This window comes from Homarus americanus, unplaced genomic scaffold (assembly GCF_018991925.1).
Source record: "Homarus americanus isolate GMGI-L3 unplaced genomic scaffold, GMGI_Hamer_2.0 scaffold50281, whole genome shotgun sequence".
Lineage (NCBI taxonomy): Eukaryota > Metazoa > Arthropoda > Malacostraca > Decapoda > Nephropidae > Homarus > Homarus americanus.
In genome coordinates this window covers 5,390,814-5,413,019 of record NW_024742338.1, presented here as the reverse complement: position 1 = coordinate 5,413,019, position 22,206 = coordinate 5,390,814, and the positions used below count along the sequence as shown (strand labels likewise).

General features: G+C 41.8%; 1 protein-coding gene across 1 annotated transcript in view; it reads right to left on the bottom strand.

The window, feature by feature from the left end:
* Positions 1 to 31: 31 nt before the first annotated feature.
* LOC121876848 (cytochrome P450 2L1-like) overlaps positions 32 to 22,206 on the bottom strand; it is a 38,036-nt gene continuing 15,861 nt past the window's right edge. The window contains exons 3-6 of the mRNA XM_042382308.1: positions 9,377 to 9,485; positions 8,821 to 8,920; positions 5,150 to 5,280; positions 32 to 258 (exon numbers count right to left, since the gene is read on the bottom strand). Of these exons, the coding sequence (XP_042238242.1) occupies positions 32 to 258; positions 5,150 to 5,280; positions 8,821 to 8,920; positions 9,377 to 9,458 (540 nt within the window). The 5' untranslated portion in view covers positions 9,459 to 9,485. The remainder of the gene's footprint in view (positions 259 to 5,149; positions 5,281 to 8,820; positions 8,921 to 9,376; positions 9,486 to 22,206) is intronic.

Sequence of the window (22,206 nt, the reverse complement as noted above, 5' to 3'; positions counted from 1 at the left end):
GATGAAAAGACAAAGGTCCACAGCCCAGGGATTACTCACCAGCGACCATCTGCCAGATGACGTTAACAATAGTGACTTCAAGGGCGTGAGGCAATGGTGCTGGTCTTCCTGCTTGGTTCTTGAGCTGCTGCACCAACTGTGTACCCTGCCACTGCACTGCTGCCACCATCCTGGACTTACCCATCCCCAGGTCCCGCAGTTGACGCAGAACGAAGCGCCGGTTATTCTGCCACAGAGACCCGCCAGATGCTATCACACCTGTAAGAGTCATCAATATAGAAAATGGAGTCACAGAAACTTCAAATTTATTTTAGGAAAAAAAAATACAAGCACTATGAGAGGAATAAGAAGCTTATTAAGCATAAATTAACGAAACTAACACACTTCACAATGGAAATAAAACACCTGAATATCAGCTTTATGTTGTTTTATTAGAAGTTGGTGGTCAGTAGTTTAATGTTTCGGTGCCTTGCCTGAGGGACGTGAAGCATGGTTCTCTGAGTCGTACAAGTGTTATCTCAGTGTTGATGACTAAGATGACATCAGCTGATGACTCACATGTAAATCGGTAGCTGTAGCAGCTTTTGTTGTTATAAAAATCATAGTTAAACGTAAATCCTATTTACTGTAACAACACTCACAAGCAAATGCAACATGTCACCCACATTCATTTCCACGTGGCTTAGTGGTGACATCTAAATCCAAATAAATCCAAGTCTATATTGATGTAAAAATAATGAAAATTTTTTTTGATAATTACATTTATTAAAAATTAGTAGCAAAACTGCCCTGCTTCGCCTTGGTTCGATAAATACTATAGAACCTTGACTGTCAAAGCTTACCGTCCCTTGTACAGGCAACCAACACCCACAATCACCGTGGTGATATCTCAGTCTGAGAAGATTTTTTATTCTTGTCTGGACTACCTTTGCTTTATATAAATATGTACCCAAATGAATAACACCAAGTTATTCACCAAGTTATTCACCAAGTGATTCACCATGTAATTCACGACTTTAGATCACTTGGCTTGCATCTCTCTCAAGGTTCGAGCCAGGGTCAGCTGATTTGGCAAAACAAACGGGGCACTCTCACGCCCAGGGAGTGGCAGTTTACTCACTACCACTGGAAAGGGAAGCTGGGCACTTAACTCAAAGTGTTATCTCAATGTGTTATTCGCAACACTTCCCTGGAGAGAATTCAAATATATTCTCTCAGATTGCACCTGTGTATATACCTGAAAAAATTGCAATAAAACAGAAAATGCCAGGAAGTGTTTGCATCAGCCATGCCACTCTGAAGTTCCAGAACTTAATTATGACAATTAGTGTGATATTGAAACAGCTATCACATTTACTGGCAAAAGGTGAGACGAATACTATAAACTAGTGCAGTACTCAAGCAATTATTGATGACCCAGTGACACAAGTAACAGTCTATGTGAATCACCAAACAAAATATTTTCTAAAAAATAAGTGGACAATGCTTATAAACACTTGTAAAACGTGTACACAGAAATCCAGTGGGGTACAAAGACAATATTAAGACTTGCTGACATAGCAGTCCACCACCCAGCACCAGCACACAGCACACCAGTCGAGCCTACCTGAGTGTTATCTTAGTGTCCCAGTCAGCTTATGTCCAGCCAACCAGACAGCCAGCCAACCAGCAGCCACCACTACAACACAGGAGTACTAGGAAAGCTATCATCGGGATTCCAGACAAGCAGACAAGCGAGCAGCCTCTTGCTTAAACAATTAAGCCTCTCCAGTGCACAAGAAAGGTAAGCCCCAGGTTGACCGGTACAAGAAAGGTCAGCCCCAGGTTGATTACCGCATGAAGGGTCAGCCCCCAGGTTGATCGCCGCAAGAAAGCTCAGCCCCCAGGTTTATCACTGCAAGATGTGTGACGTCATCCTTCCCAGAGTAGGACGCCATCGACTTCTGACGTCACCAGCTGTCGTCGAAACTCTACTAATTCTACGGTTAGGCATGGCTTGAATATCGCTACTCCTGTTGGCATGGAGAGCTATAGCAGCAGCCACATCCTCAGCAGACACCATCAAAGCAGAAGATCTAGTTGCCCAACTGGGTAAGTACTTGTAGTGGACGACGTCATAACTGTCAAATACCAGTTCCATGGCTTCGAGCGAATGCCTGTGCACTTTAGGTCAATAACTGTCCACAATGAAACAGCTATGCACATCCTTCAAAAACGTCCGTATGGAAAGACTTCTCAGGAGCGTAATGCACTCTGAAGGAAAGCTACCTATGTCTCCTGAAGACATCGGGAAGAAAGTGCACTCTAATCAGCGTCAAAAACGTAGTCTATTTAATTTTATTGGGTTAATGAGTAACACCCTTTTTGGTACAGTAACCGCAGAAGATGAAAGTAGTACGCAAGACGTGGCTCCCACAACACCCCGATGGAGTGACTTAGTAGATCATCCTTGCCTTTCATTTCCAGGAACAACTTAAGTTCTCCCCGAAGTTCGAACACTCGATTCACAATATTACCCGTGGAAAGCCATCGCACTTTGGAGTAAAAGAGGAGGGTTTCATGCTCTGAATCCATGCCTCTACAGAAGTTCTGGAAAAGGGGAGGGTTCAAATCTCCTGCTTTCACAAAGTTGACGCATTTAACCGCTGCCTCCAGGATTTGCAAAGAGCATCAGGGAGGGTTTTCGACGCCACTGCAGAACGATGGATCATACAATGAACCCCTTTGGCATTCAGAGCTACTTCCTTGGCGTGCTTCTGTAACCCTGATTTCGAACCCAGCATCGCCGGAGCCCCATCAGTACAACCTCCACAACATTTTTTCCAGGTGATCCCGTTAGCCGTGAAGAAAGAAGTTAACTTTTCCATCATATCTAAAGCTGTTTTTTATTATTATAATTTTTAGTCTTTATCATTCGTCTGTTTATTAAAGAACTAGTCAACATTTAGAGAGAGAGAGAGAGAGAGAGAGAGATTACAATTTTTTTGTAAAAATAGAGATTCATGATTGACTTATATTTTTGTGCTTTATTATTATAATTTTTAGTCTTCATCATTCGTCTGTTTTTGTCCGTTCGGCATTGTTTTTGTATAATTATCCTTAGAATTGAGAAGGCTGCCAGTGTTTCTAAGAACCAGAAGTACAATGATGAATACATTAACTACGGATTTACATCAATCCTCGCTGATGGCATCGAGTAACCTCAGTGTGTGTTGTGTTTCAAAGTGTTGGGGCACGATTTAATGAGGCCTAGTAAGCTGAAGCATCATCTGACGACAATCCACCCCCAGTATGCGGAAACAGGTCCCAATTTCTTCAAGCGCCATGAACAGAGTTTGGGAAAACAGAGACTGGATGAGAGTGGTACCATATAACAACAGAACTTAATTATAGTTGAGGCATCATACGAGGTTACCATTGAAATAGCAAACAAGAAGAAGGCCCACAACGATTGGTCAATCTTTAATTCAGCCGTGTGCTTTAAAGATGGTCAAGTGGGTTCTTGGAGAGGCAAGTGAACGTAAGATTCAGCAGATTTCCTTGTCAGACGACACGGCGAAACGGAGAATTAGTGAAATGTCAGGTGATATCATGGAACAAGTGATACAGGAGATTAAATCGTCTCCAACTGGTATGTTTGCCACACAGTTGGATGAGTCAACGGATGTGAGCTCTTGTACACAGCTACTTGTGTTTGTTAGGTATGTATTCTTGCGTGACATCAAGGATGAATATCTGTTCTTGAAACTACCATAACAGCTTTAGATGTGATGGAAAAGTAAACTTCTTTCTTCACAGCTAAAGGGATCACCTGGAAAAATGTTGTGGAGGTTGTACTGGTGGGGCTCCGGAGATGCTGGGATCGAAATCGGGGATACAGAAGCACGCCAAGGAAGTAGCTCTGAATGCCAAAGGGATTAATTGTATGATCCATCGTTTTGCAGTGGCGTCGAAAACCCTCCCTGATGCCCTTTGCAAGATGATGGAGGCAGTGGTAAAATGCGTCAACTTTGTGAAAGCAGGAGATTTGAACTCTCGCCTTTTCCAAAACCTCTGAAGAGGCATGGATTCAGAGCATGAAACCCTCCTCTTTTACTCCAAAGTGCGATGGCTTTCCACGGGTAATATTGTGAATCGAGTGTTCGAGCTTCGGGGAGAACTTAAGTTGTTCCTGGAAATGAAAGGCAAGGATGATCTAAGTCACTGCAACGGGATGTTGTGGGAGCCACGTCTTGCATACCAGGCAGACATATTTGAGCAGCTAAACAGGCTGAATCTCAAGCTACAAGGCAAAAAAAAGAGATGTGTTTAACCACATGGATTGTATTCGTGCATTTCCTGACAAACTCCAGAACTGGGAAGGGAAACTCAGTGCAGGAAATGTTGCCATGTTTGAGAATCTCTCAATTGTTCTTGACGAGATTGAAGAGGATCATCTACTTGACCCATCACTCAAAAATGAAATAATTCAGCACTTGAAATCCCTGGAAAGTGAGCTCAAAGGTACTTCCCAGAATTCGAGGGGGAAGAAGGGAAATTGGTGAGGAATCCTTTCTCTGGCACTCTTGATATTGCTGCTATTCCCGACGATGGTCAGGACGAATTCCTTGATCTGAGGAACGAATCTGCTGCCAGAGACCTCTATGAAGAAAAATCTCTGACTGTATTCTGGTGCTCAATGTATCAGTCATATCCTAAAGTGAGTGAGATCGCACTTCGAGTCCTCTTGCCATTTTCTACTACTTATTTATGTGAATCTGGTTTCTCCACCCTTCTTCAAATAAAGAATAAAAGCCGAAACCGGTTACATGTGGACCCAGACATGAGATGTGCTTATCAGTGTCTCAACCTCGAATCAGTCGGCTGACTGAAAGGAAACAATGACATCCATCCCATTGAGCTATAACAAAATATGCATTTATTTTGATGATTGTTAACATTAAAATAAAGGAAGAGAACCAAAACAGTTTATTTTCATCATTATTTGTGAGGGGGTTGGTAGAGAACTGAAAGGAGGCCACGAGGATGTTGAGTGTTCCTCATGGGGGGAATGGAGTGAAAAAGTTTGAGAATCACTGGCTTAGATCAACCACAGCCTTTTCAATACATAACAGAAGACTCGGAGATAGAATGCAACCAATAGACTTACCGTTGGCAGCTTCTTCCCCATACCGAAAAAAATTCCAGGGAGGTCTGTCGAGGAAGTCCTGACTGGTAAAAGCGTCCTTGTTTAGCTGGTAGTCATGGAGAATCACCATTACCTGCGTCCCGAATCTCCATCTGTGAAAAAAAAGAGTTTTGTGAAATATTTCTGAGACTCAAAAAACAAATATCGATTTTGTTTTCATCATCGTAATATTTATCTACCAAACACATTTTCGTACCCAGTCCTGACTTCTCATCTGGGGTAATATAACCTCACTAACTCAAAATACACTGTATATAATACTGGTCGTGTGATTTAAAAAAGTTAACTCAATAAATGACTTAAGAACATAGTGCCCTCCTTCGATAAACAATTCAGTTTTATTCATGTACTGTCGCCACCACAAACATTATGCATAATACATTTACCTAAATGATAACAATATATTTAGTTAAACATTTCACTCTACACAATAAAACTGGTAAATTAACTGTGGCAGTAGTCTCTCTGCTTGAATCGTTAAGATGATCCAATATTTTACAATATCAACGACATCGACATACAGAAAGGTTCACCAGCAATCTTATGAATAAGCACTAAATCCAACATTTCCAAATTTGATGTCAACACTTCGGATAAATTCGTGTGTTAATGTCGTATCATCCTAGAATAGTGCTTGGAAACAATTGCGAAATCCTTGTAGATAATTTCATATTTTATCATATTTTCTAAAATATAACCATAAGAACCCATACTTTGCATATACAGACAAATGTGAAGGCGACATGAAGAAGTTTCAAGGTCTCTTACATGGTGGAGGACCTGAGAAAGGTACATTTGTTTTCCACTCATTCCCGCCCGACCACTGCAGTTAGAGGTAGTCGCTAGTCACGCAGTGTTTCTCAAACTGGGGGTCACGGCAAGATTTTAGGGGGGCCATGGCGGGCTAGCGTAAGTAGTATATGTTTGGAGAAATTGTGGAAAATCAGATTCAACTTTTTTTGTTGCTTTGCCTTGTTAGGGGAGAAATCGTTTTTTTTTTTATTTGTCTTTTTTTTGTCATTGCTTGTAATCATAATACCCGTACGGTACAATTTTGATATTTACATAGTAAGGAGCAGCAGCAAGTTTTCATTTCCAACGGATTCGCTCAGATTGCACGATTCTAGTTCCTGTCAGCAGGGTGACGGGCGCTGGACTGAGTCACTGATCTCATATGTTCTGTGCATGTCCTTGTGTCATCGCTTTACAAGTGGTGATCAGACCGAACGTTCTCAGCCTTGCTCAAGATATCATTAGGACAATATGTGAGTGTACTGTGAGTGGACTGTATGTGTATGTTTTACATGTGATTGCATAGGCATTTTATGTATGTTTCGACTTCATGCATGTTTGTGTGATTGACATTCGGATTATTGTCTCATATTTTTTTTTATTGTTATAATTTTTAGTCTTTATCATTCGTCTGTTTCTGTGACATTCTGCTTTTTAAAGACCTAGTCAACATTTAGAAAGAGAGAGAGAGAGAGAGAGAGAGAGAGAGAGAGAGAGAGAGAGAGAGAGATTACAAATTTTTTGTAAAAAAAGAGATTCATGAGTGGCTTATATTTTTGTTCTTTATTATTATAATTTTTAGTCTTTATCATTGGTCTGTTTCTGTCCGTTTGATATTGTTTTTGTATAATTTCCTTAGAATTGAGATGGATGCCAGTGTTGCTAAGAAGCGGAAGTACAATGATGAATACATTAACTACGGATTTACATCAATCCTCGCTGATGGCATCGAGAAACCTCAGTGTGTGTTGTGTTTCAAAATGTTGGGGAACGATTCCATGAGGCCTAGTAAGCTGAAGCATCATCTGACGACAATCCACCCCCAGTATGCGGAAAGAGATCCCGATTTCTTCAAGCGCCGTGAACGGAGTTTGAGAAAACAGAGACTGGATGAGAGTGGTACCATCCAACAACAGAACTTAATTATAGCTGAGGCATCATACGAGGTTACCATTGAAATAGCAAAGAAGAAGAAGGCCTACACGATAGGTGAATCTTTAATTCAGCCGTGTGCTTTAAAGATGGTCAAGCGGGTTCTTGGAGAGGCAAGTGAACGTGAGATTCAGCAGATTTCCTTGTCAGACGACACGGCGAAACGGAGAATTAGTGAAATGTCAGGTGATATCATGGAACAAGTGATACAGAAGATTAAATCGTCTCCAACTGGTATGTTTGCAATACAGTTGCATGAGTCAACGGATGTGAGTTCCTGTGCACAGCTACTCGTGTTTGTTAGGTATGTATTCTTGCGTGGCATCAAGGATGAATATCTGTTCTCTACACAGCTTGAAACTACCACAACAGCTTTAGATGTAATGGTTCACCTGGAAAAATGTTGTGGAGGTTGTACTGGTGGGGCTCCGGCGATGCTGGGATCGAAATCGGGGATACAGAAGCACGTCAAGGAAGTAGCTCTGAACTGCCAAAGGGATTCATTGTATGATCCATCGTTTTGCACTGGCGTCGAAAACCCTCCCTGATGCCCTTTGCAAGATCCTGGAGGCAGTGGTAAAATGCGTCAATTTTGTGAAAGCAGGAGATTTGAACTCTCGCCTTTTCCAGAACCTTTGAAGAGGCATGGATTCAGAGCATGAAACCCTCCTCTTTTACTCCAAAGTGCGATGGCTTTCCACGGGTAATGTTGTGAATCGAGTGTTCGAACTTCGGGGAGAACTTATGTTGTTCCTGGAAATGAAAGGGAAGGATGATCTAAGTCATTGCAACGGGGTGCTGTGGGAGCCACGTTTTGCGTACCTGGCAGACATATTTGAGCAGCTAAACAGGCTGAATCTCAAGCTACAAGGCAAGGAAAGAGATGTTTTCACCACATGGATTGTATTCGTGCATTTCCTGACAAACTCCAGAACTGGCAAAGGAAAGTCAGTGCAGGAAATGTTGCCATGTTTGAGAATCTCTCAATTGTTCTTGACGAGATTGAAGAGGATCATCTACTTGACCCATCACTCAAAAATGAAATAATTCAGCACTTGAAATCCTTCTAAAGTGAGCTCAAAAGGTACTTCCCAGAATTCGAGGAGGAAGAAGGGAAATTGGTGAGGAAACCTTTCTCTGGCACTCTTGATATTGCTGCCATTCCCGACGATGGTTAGGACGAATTCCTTGATCTCAGGAACGAATCTGTTGCCAGAGACCTGTATGAAAAAGAATCTCTGACTGTATTCTGGTGCTCAATGTATCAGTTATATCCAAAAGTTAGTGAGATCGCACTTCGAGTCCTCTTGCCATTTTCTACTACTTATTTATGTGAATCTGGTTTCTCCACCCTTCTTCAAATAAAGAATAAAAGCCGAAACCGGTTACATGTGGACCCAGACATGAGATGTGCTTATCAGTGTCTCAACCTTGAATCAGTCGGCTGACTGAAAGGAAACAATGACATCCCTCCCATTGAGGTATAACAAAATATGCATTTTGTTTGATGATTGTAAACATTAAAATAAAGGAAGAGAACCAAAACAGTTTATTTTCATCATTATTTGTGAGGGGCTTGTGAGAGAACTGAAGGGGGGCCACGAGGATGTTGAGTGTTCCTCACGGGGGGAATGGAGTGAAAAAGTTTGAGAAACACTGTGATAGTGACACAAAGCTGTGCTACTCACACATATATGTCGCCGAACTTCTTGTGTAGGTCGAATAGCTGATTGTGTATGCTTTTCCTTGTCAGTGGGATGTAGCCAATCAGAGGAAGTCCCCAGCGTCCTGGTGGAGAATTTACTCATAAAACTTTACGAAGAATGGAGCTGTATGTTACTGGAAGAAAAGTTGAGTATATAAATTATGCGGAAGTTATACAGAATGTCGATGGATATATTTGCCCAGCATAAAAGACCAGCAGGACTCAGTAGCAAACCACTAAACACGAAAGGAACCTTACAGAACGTGTTGGGGTTCGGGCAACAGGTGACTGTTTCACTCGTTGTTGTACACGATGAAACCTGATGTATCCTACAGTGTTCTAGGTACCATTGAGGTTTCAGAACAGGAAATGGAGATTATTCATGAATTGTTATTGTTACTGAATTTTCGAAGCGGTGGCAGCAGTTAAGAATATATTTCCCTCAATAATTTCATGCATCTTACAGAAGTTTATTGTATTGTAGAGGCCATGGAAAAACAATATGGAGGAATAGGGTAACACTTTGGGTAACCACTCACCCGGGGGCATTCCGTCAGTCTTCTTGAAGAACCTCCACAGCAGGAAGAACAGCGCTACCAACAGTAACAGTTCCACCAACATCCTGCCGCCTCTGTTGTCTTACTGTTTCTGTCGGAGAAGGACGATGTCCCTAAACCATACTTGATTATTTTAAGTGTGAAACATGTGATATACGGAACACAAACAATGATTTACACAACTGCAGATGAATTTTACTCCATATCTTTTCGGGTTTTTGTGTTGTTGAAGTATTAGTTTGTGTAATTATATAAATGGATGTAAACTCTAAGGTTACGTAAAGGCATAGCGACTAGATTACTAATAACCATTACGGTAAGAAAACAAGCAGATAGATTCCTTTCCAACGGAATATATTGCTTCATTTTTCGTCTTGCAAGAAAATATTCACAGGTTTTATTCTTATAAATGAGTGCTGTTACGGAATGGTGGTCCCAGAATGTGTCAAATCATAGGTTTCCCCACTCCGGCAACAGAGTAAAGAGTAACAGGGTCGCCAAAGTAGCACTTAAAGTGATGTTACACTAAGGTGTGCAATACCAAAGTATCTCACGAGTGTGAGGGGTTACAAATATATATGCAAGAAAATCAATAAATAAAAGGAAAAAGAAATATACAGAATAAACAAGAAAACTAATGCTTTAGCAAAAGGAATAAAGCCTCTGACAAGACTACATAATAAACATTAATCAAGCAGAAGATAAGTTCACTAAGTATTAACCGGTTTGGGATATTCTCAACTCAGCAAGCATGAACAGTCACACTCTAGCAAATAATAACTATAGCTGGGTAAACAAATCAATACAATGTTAAGAAACATACAAAGAAAATTATATAAATTCACCCAGTTAATTCTTTCACTGAGTCACTTTCAGTATTCACTTTAATAAACAAATGTTCATAAATCATCGCCGTTCTTTCACCACTATAATATTAATATATTTTAAGCCTAATACACAAAAAAATTATATCCTACTTTCCTCCACTTTCCTTAATTCACTCACACTCATCTTAACACAATGCATACTGAAGTTTATGTCTGTCTGCCTGCCTTGAACACCGTAGGCACCGTGTCCTTCCTTCCTCAGTCACGTCAAACCTGTTTCTCCCTGTCCTGGGTACCATGGACTCACGCATCCGTTTTCTAGTGGCGCCACACAGCGTCACTCCCGACTCTAGTTTCACAAGCTCGACCCTTACGTAGGCACAGTCCCGTTCCACGCTTGCCCACGAGGTTTAGCTAGGGTTGTTGTTGTTGTTGTGGTTGTTTCCAATACCTCCTTTCCACTTCCGGAACTCTCGTCACGTCACAGTGCCTTATCAGATGTACAGTTCAACACAGAAGTTCGTGGTACAGTACACTTGAGGTGGGGAGTGCAAAACCGGTTCATCCTTTACTGTTCAGCGGGTCACCTCACGACACCCAGCAAAGGAGAAGTATAAAAATAGGGCTCTCTTTTTGGGATATGTTATTGTAAGGGCGGAAACGATCCTCCGGCTAGTTACCGCTGCTAACTCGCTCGTTTGCTGGTGCAGACGACCCTTGGGGTGGTTGGACGGAGGTGATAACGGCAGCGACTATCTCCGCCACGAGCAGATTCAACCCAGCCGCCATACCGTCAGTATCTAGCTACCCTGCTGTCCGTCAAATTCTGGCTGTGATCTCATCATAGGTCCTGGACTCGTGGGCTGTGTTCCCAGACCTTCACCTATCAACTGCCAACTCTCTGGTCATCTACCACTACCGCATACCACGACCATAAGTTCATCACATTCCGTCGGTGCCCCGGTGTTCTCCTGCCTTTTCAAGACGTCGCTGAGTGTGGAATTGAAGTGGACGCTTCCCTATCCTGAGTGTGCATCACCTTGTTCCAGAACCTTCCCCCAGGGCCACTGCCGTAGGAAATATTTGTTCATGGTTTGATTCTATAATTGTTGACTCCATTTAATTGTTTGAATCCATTAATTGCTGACTCCCCTGTATTGTTCGATTCTATCAATTGTTGACTCCATTTAATTGTTTGAATCCATTAATTGCTGACTCCCATTATTTGTTTGATTCCTTTAATTGTTGCTTCCATTAATTGTTTGACTCCCGTAATTATTTGATGTTGTTGAGTGGTGTCAGAGTTTTGTGTTATATTTTTATAGTAAAGAGATGTCAATCTGTAACGATTGTTTGTTATTCCTCGGAAAACCATGGTCCTTGACTTTCCTTTATTAAGATCCTGATTAGCCTGGTAAGGGATTTCTATCCCTAAGTCCCAGGCCTTTACAGTTATACAGAGATACAACAGACGTCTATTGAAAACGTCACCCACTGTTTAAATTCACTCCACACTGTCAACCCATCGCTTAAGTAATCCATGATCGGAAGTGATGTGTGCTGATTTAAGGTATTGATTACGTCTGGCAAATGGAAGGAAGTCGAATTCTGACATTACAGTAAACTGATACAACATCCATTCTAACAATATGTACAGTACATATTACATGATAATACTTATACCTACCCGGGGGAATAATATACTTGATTTAGGTCTGTCAGAGGAAATCTCATCAATAACACTGCCCTGCATAGTTTTTGAGGTTTGTGTATTATTAAGCTTTTCTGGGTGTATTTTGCATGCTGATCTAAAAAATGTTATCCATTTTGCTCAATCAGGTCAGAATTTTGTGCTATAGCATTTTAAGAGGAGATTCAGGTAAAATATTGGCATTTTTCGCTCAAAATGGGGTCCTCATATTCGTTCATTAAAAAAATCATCCGAGACATTGGCAAGCCTCACAGAAAAGATTTCGGTCAGTTTTAATGCCCTTACGATGCATTTAAATACACCCACGTGCTCGCCGGCCATTTAAATGTCCGCCGTGACGCAAAGGAAAAGAGTATATGTCCGTGTTTTTTTACATATATTTTTTCACAATTAAATTTCTTTTTCATCTGGTGGTACATGGCATGTACTAGCAACCACCCCTATGTGCCTCTAAAGTCTAGACCCTCAGTCAGTGTCTCTCGAGACTTCAAGAAAGTGGGAGTGTGTGCGTCTCTCTCTCTCTCTCTCTCTCTCTCTCTCTCTCTTACACACACACACACACACACACGCATATTTCTAATCATATACACACCTGTTTTTTCTTCTTACAGAGTTGTACATTTAATCATGAATCGGAAGTGCAAGAACGACCCGAACAGGGTTTGCTATGTGTGCGGTTGTGTAACAATGACAGACCGACAGTGCACCATTACTCCCCTAGTGAAAAACTTATATCATGCATACTTTGGAATGAAACTTGGAGACCAAGATAAAGCTTTTGCCCCTCACATGTGCTGCAAAACATGTGTTGAAAATCTGCGGCGCTGGAGCAACAAGAAGATTCAACGTCTACCATTTGGCATTCCTATGGTATGGAGGGAAGGCAGAGATCATACCACGGACTGTTACTTCTGCATGACAAACCTTCAGGGTGAGTTATACTAATACATCAATACTAATATATCAAATGCAGTATGTTCATGCATTCTTAAATATATCTGTAAGTTAATATGTTATGCTATCTTGATACTAAATCTTTCGTTCACATTTCAGGTATAAACAGGAAGAACAAACATCATGTTAAGTATCCAGATGTACCCTCAGCCATCAAACCAGTTCCTCACGGACCAGGAATACCAATTCCAACTCCACCAGAAACTATAGGGACATGATACTCGATGACGATCATGATATCGATGAAGACATAGAAGAGACTGACGCTTCTAGTACATACTTGCCCACAGCTTCTGCAAAAGAGCCCATACCCTTCAGTCAAGCTGAGTTGAATGATTTAACAAGAGACTTGTGCTTGTCTAAGGAGTCAGCTCAACTACTAGGATCACGGCTTTGCGAACACAATGTCTTAGCACCAGGAACAACATTTGCCTGGTACCGTAACCGTGACAAGGAATTTCGCAAGTTCTTCAGTTTTGACAAGGAAACTTCATTGGTGTATTGCAACAATATCAGTGGACTCATTGCAGCTATGGGAATATCATACAATATATCAGAGTGGCGGCTCTTCATTGACTCATCAAAAAGAAGCTTGAAAGCTGTGTTGTTGTTCAATGGAAACCAGGTCGCGTCTGTTCCGGTGGGGCATTCAGTGCAGATGGATGAGAACTACAACAACATGGAGTATCTGTTAACTGCTCTGAAGTATAAAGACCACAATTGGAAGATCTGTGGAGACTTGAAGGTAATTTAATACACCAAAAACAGTTGCTTTCAAAAATTGATATTTTGTTGACAGTTTTTCTAATAGGTAATTATGTCTGCCGACATACTGTCATATTATGAAGTGTTAATATTTTTTAATAATAAAACTATTAAGCTAAACATATTTTTAATCTGTTTTTTCCACAGGTTGTGTCCATGGTGGTGGGCCTACAAGGTGGTTACACCAAGTTTCCATGTTTCCTCTGTCTGTGGGATAGTCGAGCAGACAAGCAGCACTACATGCAACGTGACTGGCCTGCAAGAAGTGGACTTACTCCAGGTTCTCACAATGTTGTTGCCCATGCTCTGGTGAATCCGCAGAACATTCGTCTTCCGCCACTGCACATCAAGCTCGGTCTGTTCAAAAACTTTGTAAAGGCACTGGACAAAAAAAGCCAGGCTTTCAATTTTCTGAAAGAAAAATTTCCAAAAGTCAGTGAGGCAAAGCTGAATGCAGGAATTTTTGATGGCCCTCAGATCAGAGAGCTTTTCAAAGACCCCAAGTTTGATTGCAGCATGGATGTAAATGAGAAGAAAGCCTGGCATGCCTTTAAGTCTATTGTCTCCAATTTTCTTGGCAACTACAGAAGTCCAGAGTATGGACGAGTTGTTGAGGACCTACTTCTGAGCTACAAAGTTCTTGGTGCATGCATGTCCATCAAGATGCACTTCCTCAGCTCCCACTTGGACTACTTTCCAGAGAACTGTGGTGATGTGAGTGAGGAACAAGGAGAACGCTTCCATCAAGATATCCGTGTAATGGAGGAGCGGTACCAGGGTCGCTGGGATATCAACATGCTCGCCGACTACTGTTGGTGTCTGAAACGGGACGCCCCAGACACCAACCACCAAAGAAATTCTCTGCGACAGCCATTTATGCATGTCTAACTGTAAAGGCATCTATGTAGTTGACATATTTTGGTCCTATGTGTTGTGGTTACATTTCTTATGATATATTTTGCATAAAAATTTTGACATCATATTTAAGAATTTCGATTTTTTCCTAATTCCCATAGCATAAAAATCTGACTTGATTGGGCAAAATGAATGGCATTTTTGGAATCAGCACGCAAAATACATAAAGAATCAGCTAAGAAACCCGGCACCTCATGAATTTTTTTTCAAATGCAGCCCAGTGTAATGTTAGTGTAGCGAGCAAACTACCTAACAGTTATCACAAGGAATGAAGATTTCAAATATTAAGGCAGAGTTATTTCACCATCATCACCACTTTCCCCTGCGACATGACAAGAATCACAGTAGAGTCGCTCCTCACCCACCGAGTACAGCCAGTACTGAGCGCCCACGACTTCTCCACTTGATTACTTTGTTTTTAACGGATATGTTTTGTTTTTGCCTTTTGTAAAATATTTGCAAATTTTTGCATATTCACCGATATAAGCTTATGTTCATTTTATTGTTTTGCTCTGTATAAATAAATTGCAGTAAAGTTAATAATTAATAACTCAATGGTTTGTTGTTCAAAGATTTTTGTTCTCTAAATGTGCTCAGTGATCTATTTATTTTATTATATTCGTCACATTTGTTTCGATACTCTTGTATTTAATTTTGTTTAAGGTCTGGTAATGTCAATAGATTTGTCGAAACGTTACCAAATAAATGTTGCTGTTTATCCATACGTTGGTATTGTTATTCTAATTTTGTATACCCTTCCCCCGAGGAGAGTCAGTTGCAGCAGTTACACACTGATGCGAATTATAGCGCAGCAGATATGTGGATGAATCGTGCCTTTGATGATAAAAGCATGAAATTTGGCACACAATTAGGGTATGCCTAGTTAAAGAGTTTTAGCCATAGGGACATCACAGGTTTGACCCATGAGAGCAAAACCATTTTCCAAAATGACGGCCACTTGCCGCTAAGGCGCCCATAGTCTATTAGGTTAACTCCATTTGATATACAGGTGATTTCAATGTTTTTATAAACAAGATTGATTTGATGGGCGATAAAACAACTTTTATTGTAATATACCACTGATCAGAATGTTTTATATATTGTCATACTTCATTTCCTACTTCATTCGAGTCACTAACTCAGTCACTACAGGATCCACCACACTGGCAAAAAGCTGTGCATGGGAGGGCTACTTCCATGCACTTGCAACTACCTCTGCATCCCTTCTTACAGCCACACGGCAAAAGCTCAGTGCAGGCTTGCGTAGCTTCTGGCAGTACTGTCCAGCATATTTCCCAGCCTCCCTCTGTCTTCTTCATCCAGTGCCATTCACATGGTGAAGGAAACTCTGGCCTTCCAGCCATCATCTGGGACCCGCAGTATCCAGATGGTAGGCAGCTCGTTTGGTGTGCTGGATAAGCGCAGCCGTGTTGAGTGCAAACCATCCAGAGCTCTGCCTTTCTGGGTGAACAGTTGCTTCCTGGCTTGGTTCACGCACTTCTGATCACTGGTGCGATCATATAGGAGGAAAATGCTCCAATTGTCCCATGTGCTCTTCCATTGACTAAGGGCTTGGCCTAGCAGCTAAGGCACTTAATGCTGCACTGATATCTCCGTAGCCATTCCAAGTTTCCCATGCAACCCTCTTGCCTCTACCTCCAAAGTAGGAAACTTTGTCGCATCCTGTAAAGGCATGGAACATCAGCAAGGCAACACACCGATCAGGCCCCAGTGCTCTTGATATCTCATGTGCAGCAACGTATCTGAAGTTCTTCCCAACCCCGAAGACAACCCAAAATTCACCAATGTTGAGACGCTGGCCGGCTGTCACAGCCAGAACCACGACATCTGCATCCACCGAGCGAATCAACACCTCGTTGTGGCCTTGCTTCACAACATCTTCCAGGTGTAGTTGTATGCCTGTGTCTGCTTCTTCATTCGTCCATGGAGCGAGACCTGAGACATCAACTCGACTGATGGAGCAAAGCACATCAACGTTGTGCGCAGTGATGACTTGCTTATCAGTTTCATTCCGACAGCAGTCCGTGCTAGCAAAGGGAATAGATAGCTCTGCCTTGTTGGCATCGAGGCGTAGAAATTCCTGTCAATTCCAAGGGACTGAACTAGATCCTTCAACACGTCGTTTTAACTCTCTTTCCTCGCTTTCTGCGAACATCACATTTCAAGCTATCTGGCGGGTACACGTCCCAGATGATGTCCAATCTTGCGACACGCTGAAGCTCAGATGTGTTAATATACAGTATATATATATATATATATATATATATATATATATATATATATATATATATATATATATATATATATATATATATATATATATATATATATATATATATATATATATATATATATATATATATATATATATATATATATATATATATGCAAGTAAATCACTGTAGGTGCGCGTGATCTAGGTATATGATGATAACCACAAGGAAAGAAGAAAACACGAAGTTCCGAAGCGCTTTCGTGTAATTCACATCTTCAGGGGTGAGTACAGGCTAAGGAGAAGTACAAAACAAGGTGTATATATACACCTGATCTCACCATTCTACTGTATATATTAGCCTTGTTAAGTATTACTCCTTAGTTTGTACTCACCCCTGAAGATGTGAATTACACGAAAGCGCTTGGGAACTTCGTGTTTTCTGCACTCAGTTGGCTTACTCCCAGTACTTCATGGACAGGAAGAGAGCAACCGTTAAACCCAGCTTAGTTAGGCCAGCTCAGAGTACAACCAGGTGATCCCTGCCCAGCTGAGGGAAGGGTTCTACTTTCCCCTTTAGTAAGATTTATCACTGACTGACTGAGGAGTTGTGTGGGTAATTCTTGTGGTGTTGTATGAACCTAGGTGGGGAGATTCGATGAGCCAGATCGACCATATCCAAGCTCTGCGGTCAGTCATGGTAGTTTGGTAAATATGGAATCCTGTCTGCTCTCCGGCCGGGTGGGTATCCACCCCATGAGTAGCCAGCTATATCTTCCAAACCACCATCACCACCAACCATCAACCACCGACCAAGTGGGGTCTCGTGACCCTGCAAAAGGAGTACTTTGTTAACTACTGTTAAATTCTTCTCCGCACCTATCTAAACACTGCCTGAGATCGAATAAGGACTTACTTGCAACACCGATGAACGCGCGTGAAGGGACGAGGCCACATGGTCCCATAGCGTGAAGGGACGAGGCCACATGGTCGCTTTCCTTGGCGGAGCACGTATTTCGACGTCCGTCTGGGTTAATGACCGTGGACTTACTAAGACCCGGTCAACGCCTGCATACCTCAGGGTTCTCGCCTCCCCCCCACCCCCATAACGTCATCGATCCGCGAATTTCTAATAGTTTCCTAGGGACACACGTAACATATTTTGAATTGGGAAACTATCCACAATAGCTTTAAATTTTATAATTGTCCCTTAACTTCATGAATCGTGTCTACATTAATTCGATAAAGTGCATTTAAATTTCTATAGGCCCAGCTCAAATGCTTCCACCCCCTGACTGAGGGCATTGCTTGGAGGCTTTGTTTTAACTCGCCACGAGACATGAGTGTTTCAGTCTGGCTTACTTATGTTTCCCTGTTCGACAGATCTGTCATTTTTGTTCAAACCTCACTAAAATCATGTTAAAATTTCTGAATATATATATATATATATATATATATATATATATATATATATATATATATATATATATATATATATATATATATATATATATATATATATATATGTAACCGGTCGGAATTTACTGGACTTGGGGTTTATTAAAGATTAATAGATGGTAATGGCAATGGAAGCGCCCCTTTGAGAAAAATCCCGAACCAGCACAAGAACACTTAAATCTACTAAACAAAATGAATTGTCCGTGACCCGTGGAAGGATAGCGTCTGTTACTGGGATGAATGAGACACACTGTAAAATTCCCTCCAACACCACAAACACAATCAAATAATGGTACACCAATGTGCGCACCTCTTAACTTGAACTTAAAACACTACTCTGGGGAATAAAAGTTATACATGATATAGAAATTATTAGAAACTCAGGCAGCAATAAATTTGAAGTATTAAGAAATGTTGATTGCACACATGAAACAGGCCTTAAGGGCTTTCACAGAATAATGTCCCCCACTGCGGAGGTGGTATAAAAATAAGAAATTATTAATTCCACCATGAATAGGCCTAAAGGGCACTCAACAAAATAATATCAGTCACTGAGGAAATGGTAATAAAGAATAAGAAATTAAATACTCTACAATGAATAGGCCTTAAGGGCTTTCAACAACATAATATCAGTCACTTAGGAAATGGAATAAAAATAAGAAATTAAATACTCTACAATGAATAGGCCTTAAGGGCACTCAACAAAATTATATCACCCCAGCAGATGCACTCTTCCTAACCTAACTTAAACACTACTCTGGGGAACAAAGGTTATACCTGAGATCAGAATTATGGAGAAAAATTTGATGCATTAAAAGAATCAAATCACAGTATCACTCTGGTTCCACTTAATGACACAAACATTCAAAAAACACTACTATCAAAATTATTTAAGAAATATTAAACTACACACGTCAAGATAATATCAGTAACTGAGAAATGGTATTAACTACACCCGTAATAAGGGAGATAAAATGTTCCTCTAGGTATCTCCTAGAGTCCTAGACTCATGGTCTCAGTGTGTGACCATTAATTTACTCAGATAGCCTCAGTGTACTCCCAGTGCGTCCATGGGCAGGAAGAGAGAACGCCAGCAGGTGTCTATGGCCAGTAGGTAACACTTCTAGCTGACCGAGGACACGTGGTGTTGTGCACCCGAGTGGTAAGAACTGATCACCCACTGCTGATGCTGGTCCCGTGTCGTTTTAGTTGTCGGGAGCACTCGTTCACTCAAGAGATCCTTTGCTACCCCGCTAAACAGAGACAGGCCTACACTGATCGGTCCAATGGCGACAATCGCCACCCTCAATCATCAACGGCAGTCTCAAACGGCAGTCAATCTCTCGCAGTCAACTCCGGTCAACTCCGGTCAAGTGGGTTCTGACGGAAACCCTGAAATGAACTCACTGTTAGCTCTAGTTTACTTTACCACTGCCCTATCTAACCCTGTCTGAGATCGAATGAGACTTACTTGTTATACTGCAATAGTGCAACACAGGTGACTAGGCCACGTGACTATTCCTGTGACGGACGCGCAGGGACATCTTGTATGCCTGACTGCTCCCCGTGACTGAGGGAGAGCCAGCGTCGCGTCCTCTCAAGGCGTCAGCTTAGGCCTACGTGACATATTTTCCGCCTAACTAATAACTCCTTGGGACACCCGTAACATTATTCAGACTGATAAACGATCTATAATAATTTCAAATTCAATAATAGTCCCTTAACTTCATGAATCGCATCATTATTAATTCGGCAAATTACATTTAATATCACTTAGGCCTAGTTCCCCAAACTCTCGCTATGTGCAGGGAGCGCTCTCTTCCCTCAGACGACCTTGAACGCTCAGTATCGCTAATGGCGGGGCATTTGAAATTTCTGAATATATATATATATATATATATATATATATATATATATATATATATATATATATATATATATATATATATATATATATATATATATACTTCTTTTTTAGTCCATATAACATGCGGACTTTTGAACATAAAATCATCGACCTCACCAGCCAGGACACGAACCATTGACCTACTGGGTGGGACTAGGGAATGCTACCGATCAACCCACAGGGACACTAAAAGCAGTCCTAGACTCTGTTATATTTCACACAAAGCCTGTTCTTCGAGCTGATGGCGCCGTGAACCTCATTGGGAACTGCCCGTGCCGAGTATGTGGTGTCAGTAGCATTTTACCGAATCCAGCTGGTATGAAACACGAGGTACCATATATATACTTCATTTTTAGTCCATATAACATGCGGACTTTTGAACATATAATCAACGACCTCACCAGCCAGGACTCGAACCCTTGACCTACTGGGTGGGACTAGGGAACGCTACCGACCAACCCACAAAGACACTAAAAGCAGTCCTAGACTCTGTTATATTTCACACCCACTTTTTTTTTTTTTTTTTTTTAGGTTAAGGTGGGAAGGGTGGAAGGCATGCTGGGGCTCAAGGCACAGCCAGACATGAGGATGGAGAGTCACAACATATAGTCGTGGGGGAAAGGTTGGAAAAGAAGTTTAATGGGTTAAACAGAGGGGACGACACCCTTGTTTTACATATTACAGAGTTTGTTGGCTAACTAAGCTAACCTAGGATTTAGAATGAGGTTGCACAATGGTTATTTTAGTAGACAATGACTAGATTGATTTTACAATTACAAGTTTATTAACATCTTATACTGTATTACGTTATGGACTCATGATTGTGACTTGTTAAATGTGAATTTATATCATCTAAGTTTTAATCTAAGGTGGATCACTGTGGCGGACATAGATGGATCGCGGGTTGGGTTGTTGTAGTGCGGGCAGACTCCGGGGCCACCAGGCGTGGGGTCTCCCTCCGTTGATGTCTTCCCGCGTAGGTGGTCTGGGCTGTGAGGTCGTCCAGGAGCTTGTCCCAAACCTTCTTCCCTAGGCGATGGAACCTGAAGTTGAGGGCCTCTGTTTTATTTCTTAGGTGGATGGTTTCCACTGTCTCCTGGTAGGGTGGCGCTTGGCCTGGCTGACCTCAAACACTTGTTTGGAAGCTCTGTAGTTGTTGTAGTCTAGTCTTCCCGAGTGTGACGGGTGGTATAGATGGGTACTCCACACAGGCCTCACCAGTGCCTTGTACAGGTGAACTTGTATCTTCTCAGGCATCAGTTTAAAACGTTTTAATTTGGCTGCGGCGACTTTGGCTTTATTAGTCTGTCCTTCACGTGGAATGATGCCCGTCCGAAATGATGAGGCCGAGCAACCTGCCTTGTTTAGAGTACTCAATCTCTTCGTCGTCGATCATCAATGGGGCCGGCAGATTTGGCTATGGGTATGACCTCAAATTTCGTTTGTTTGTTTTATTTTCCATTTATTTTCATACTCGAGATCTCTATTGCCCGAGCAGTGAGTCGCGCCATCCTTGCTGTGGACCTTCCTGGGCAGGTGACGATCTGTGTTACATCGTCGGCATACATGACGTACTCGCTGCCGACGATTGGGGGTGGCAGGTCAGCCGTGTAGAGTGTGTAAAGGGTTGGTGAGACAAAGAGCCTGAGGCACGCCGCTCGATAGTGAGAATTCTTCTCAAAATGTTCTTGCATCTTGATTGTGGCTCTGCGGTCCGTAATGAAGTTGCACAGCAGGCGGAGTCAGATTTTCGGTAGCCCCAGTTGTATGATCTTATACTGCAGTCCTGCGTGCCAAACTTTGTCAAACGCCTTGCTGACGTCCTCAGTATATTGCTGTAGGCGGCCAGTCATGGCATTGGCGATCTGCTCGTAGGCCTGAGCTATGGCGGTGGATGTGCCTCGGTACTGGCGGAAGCCGAACTGGCGGGGATTATGCACGTCTTCGTCCTCCAGATACATCCGCAATCGCTTGTTGACTCTTTTTTCGAAGATTTTGGCAGGTACCTCTAGCAGCGATATTGGTCGAAAGTTTTCGACGTTC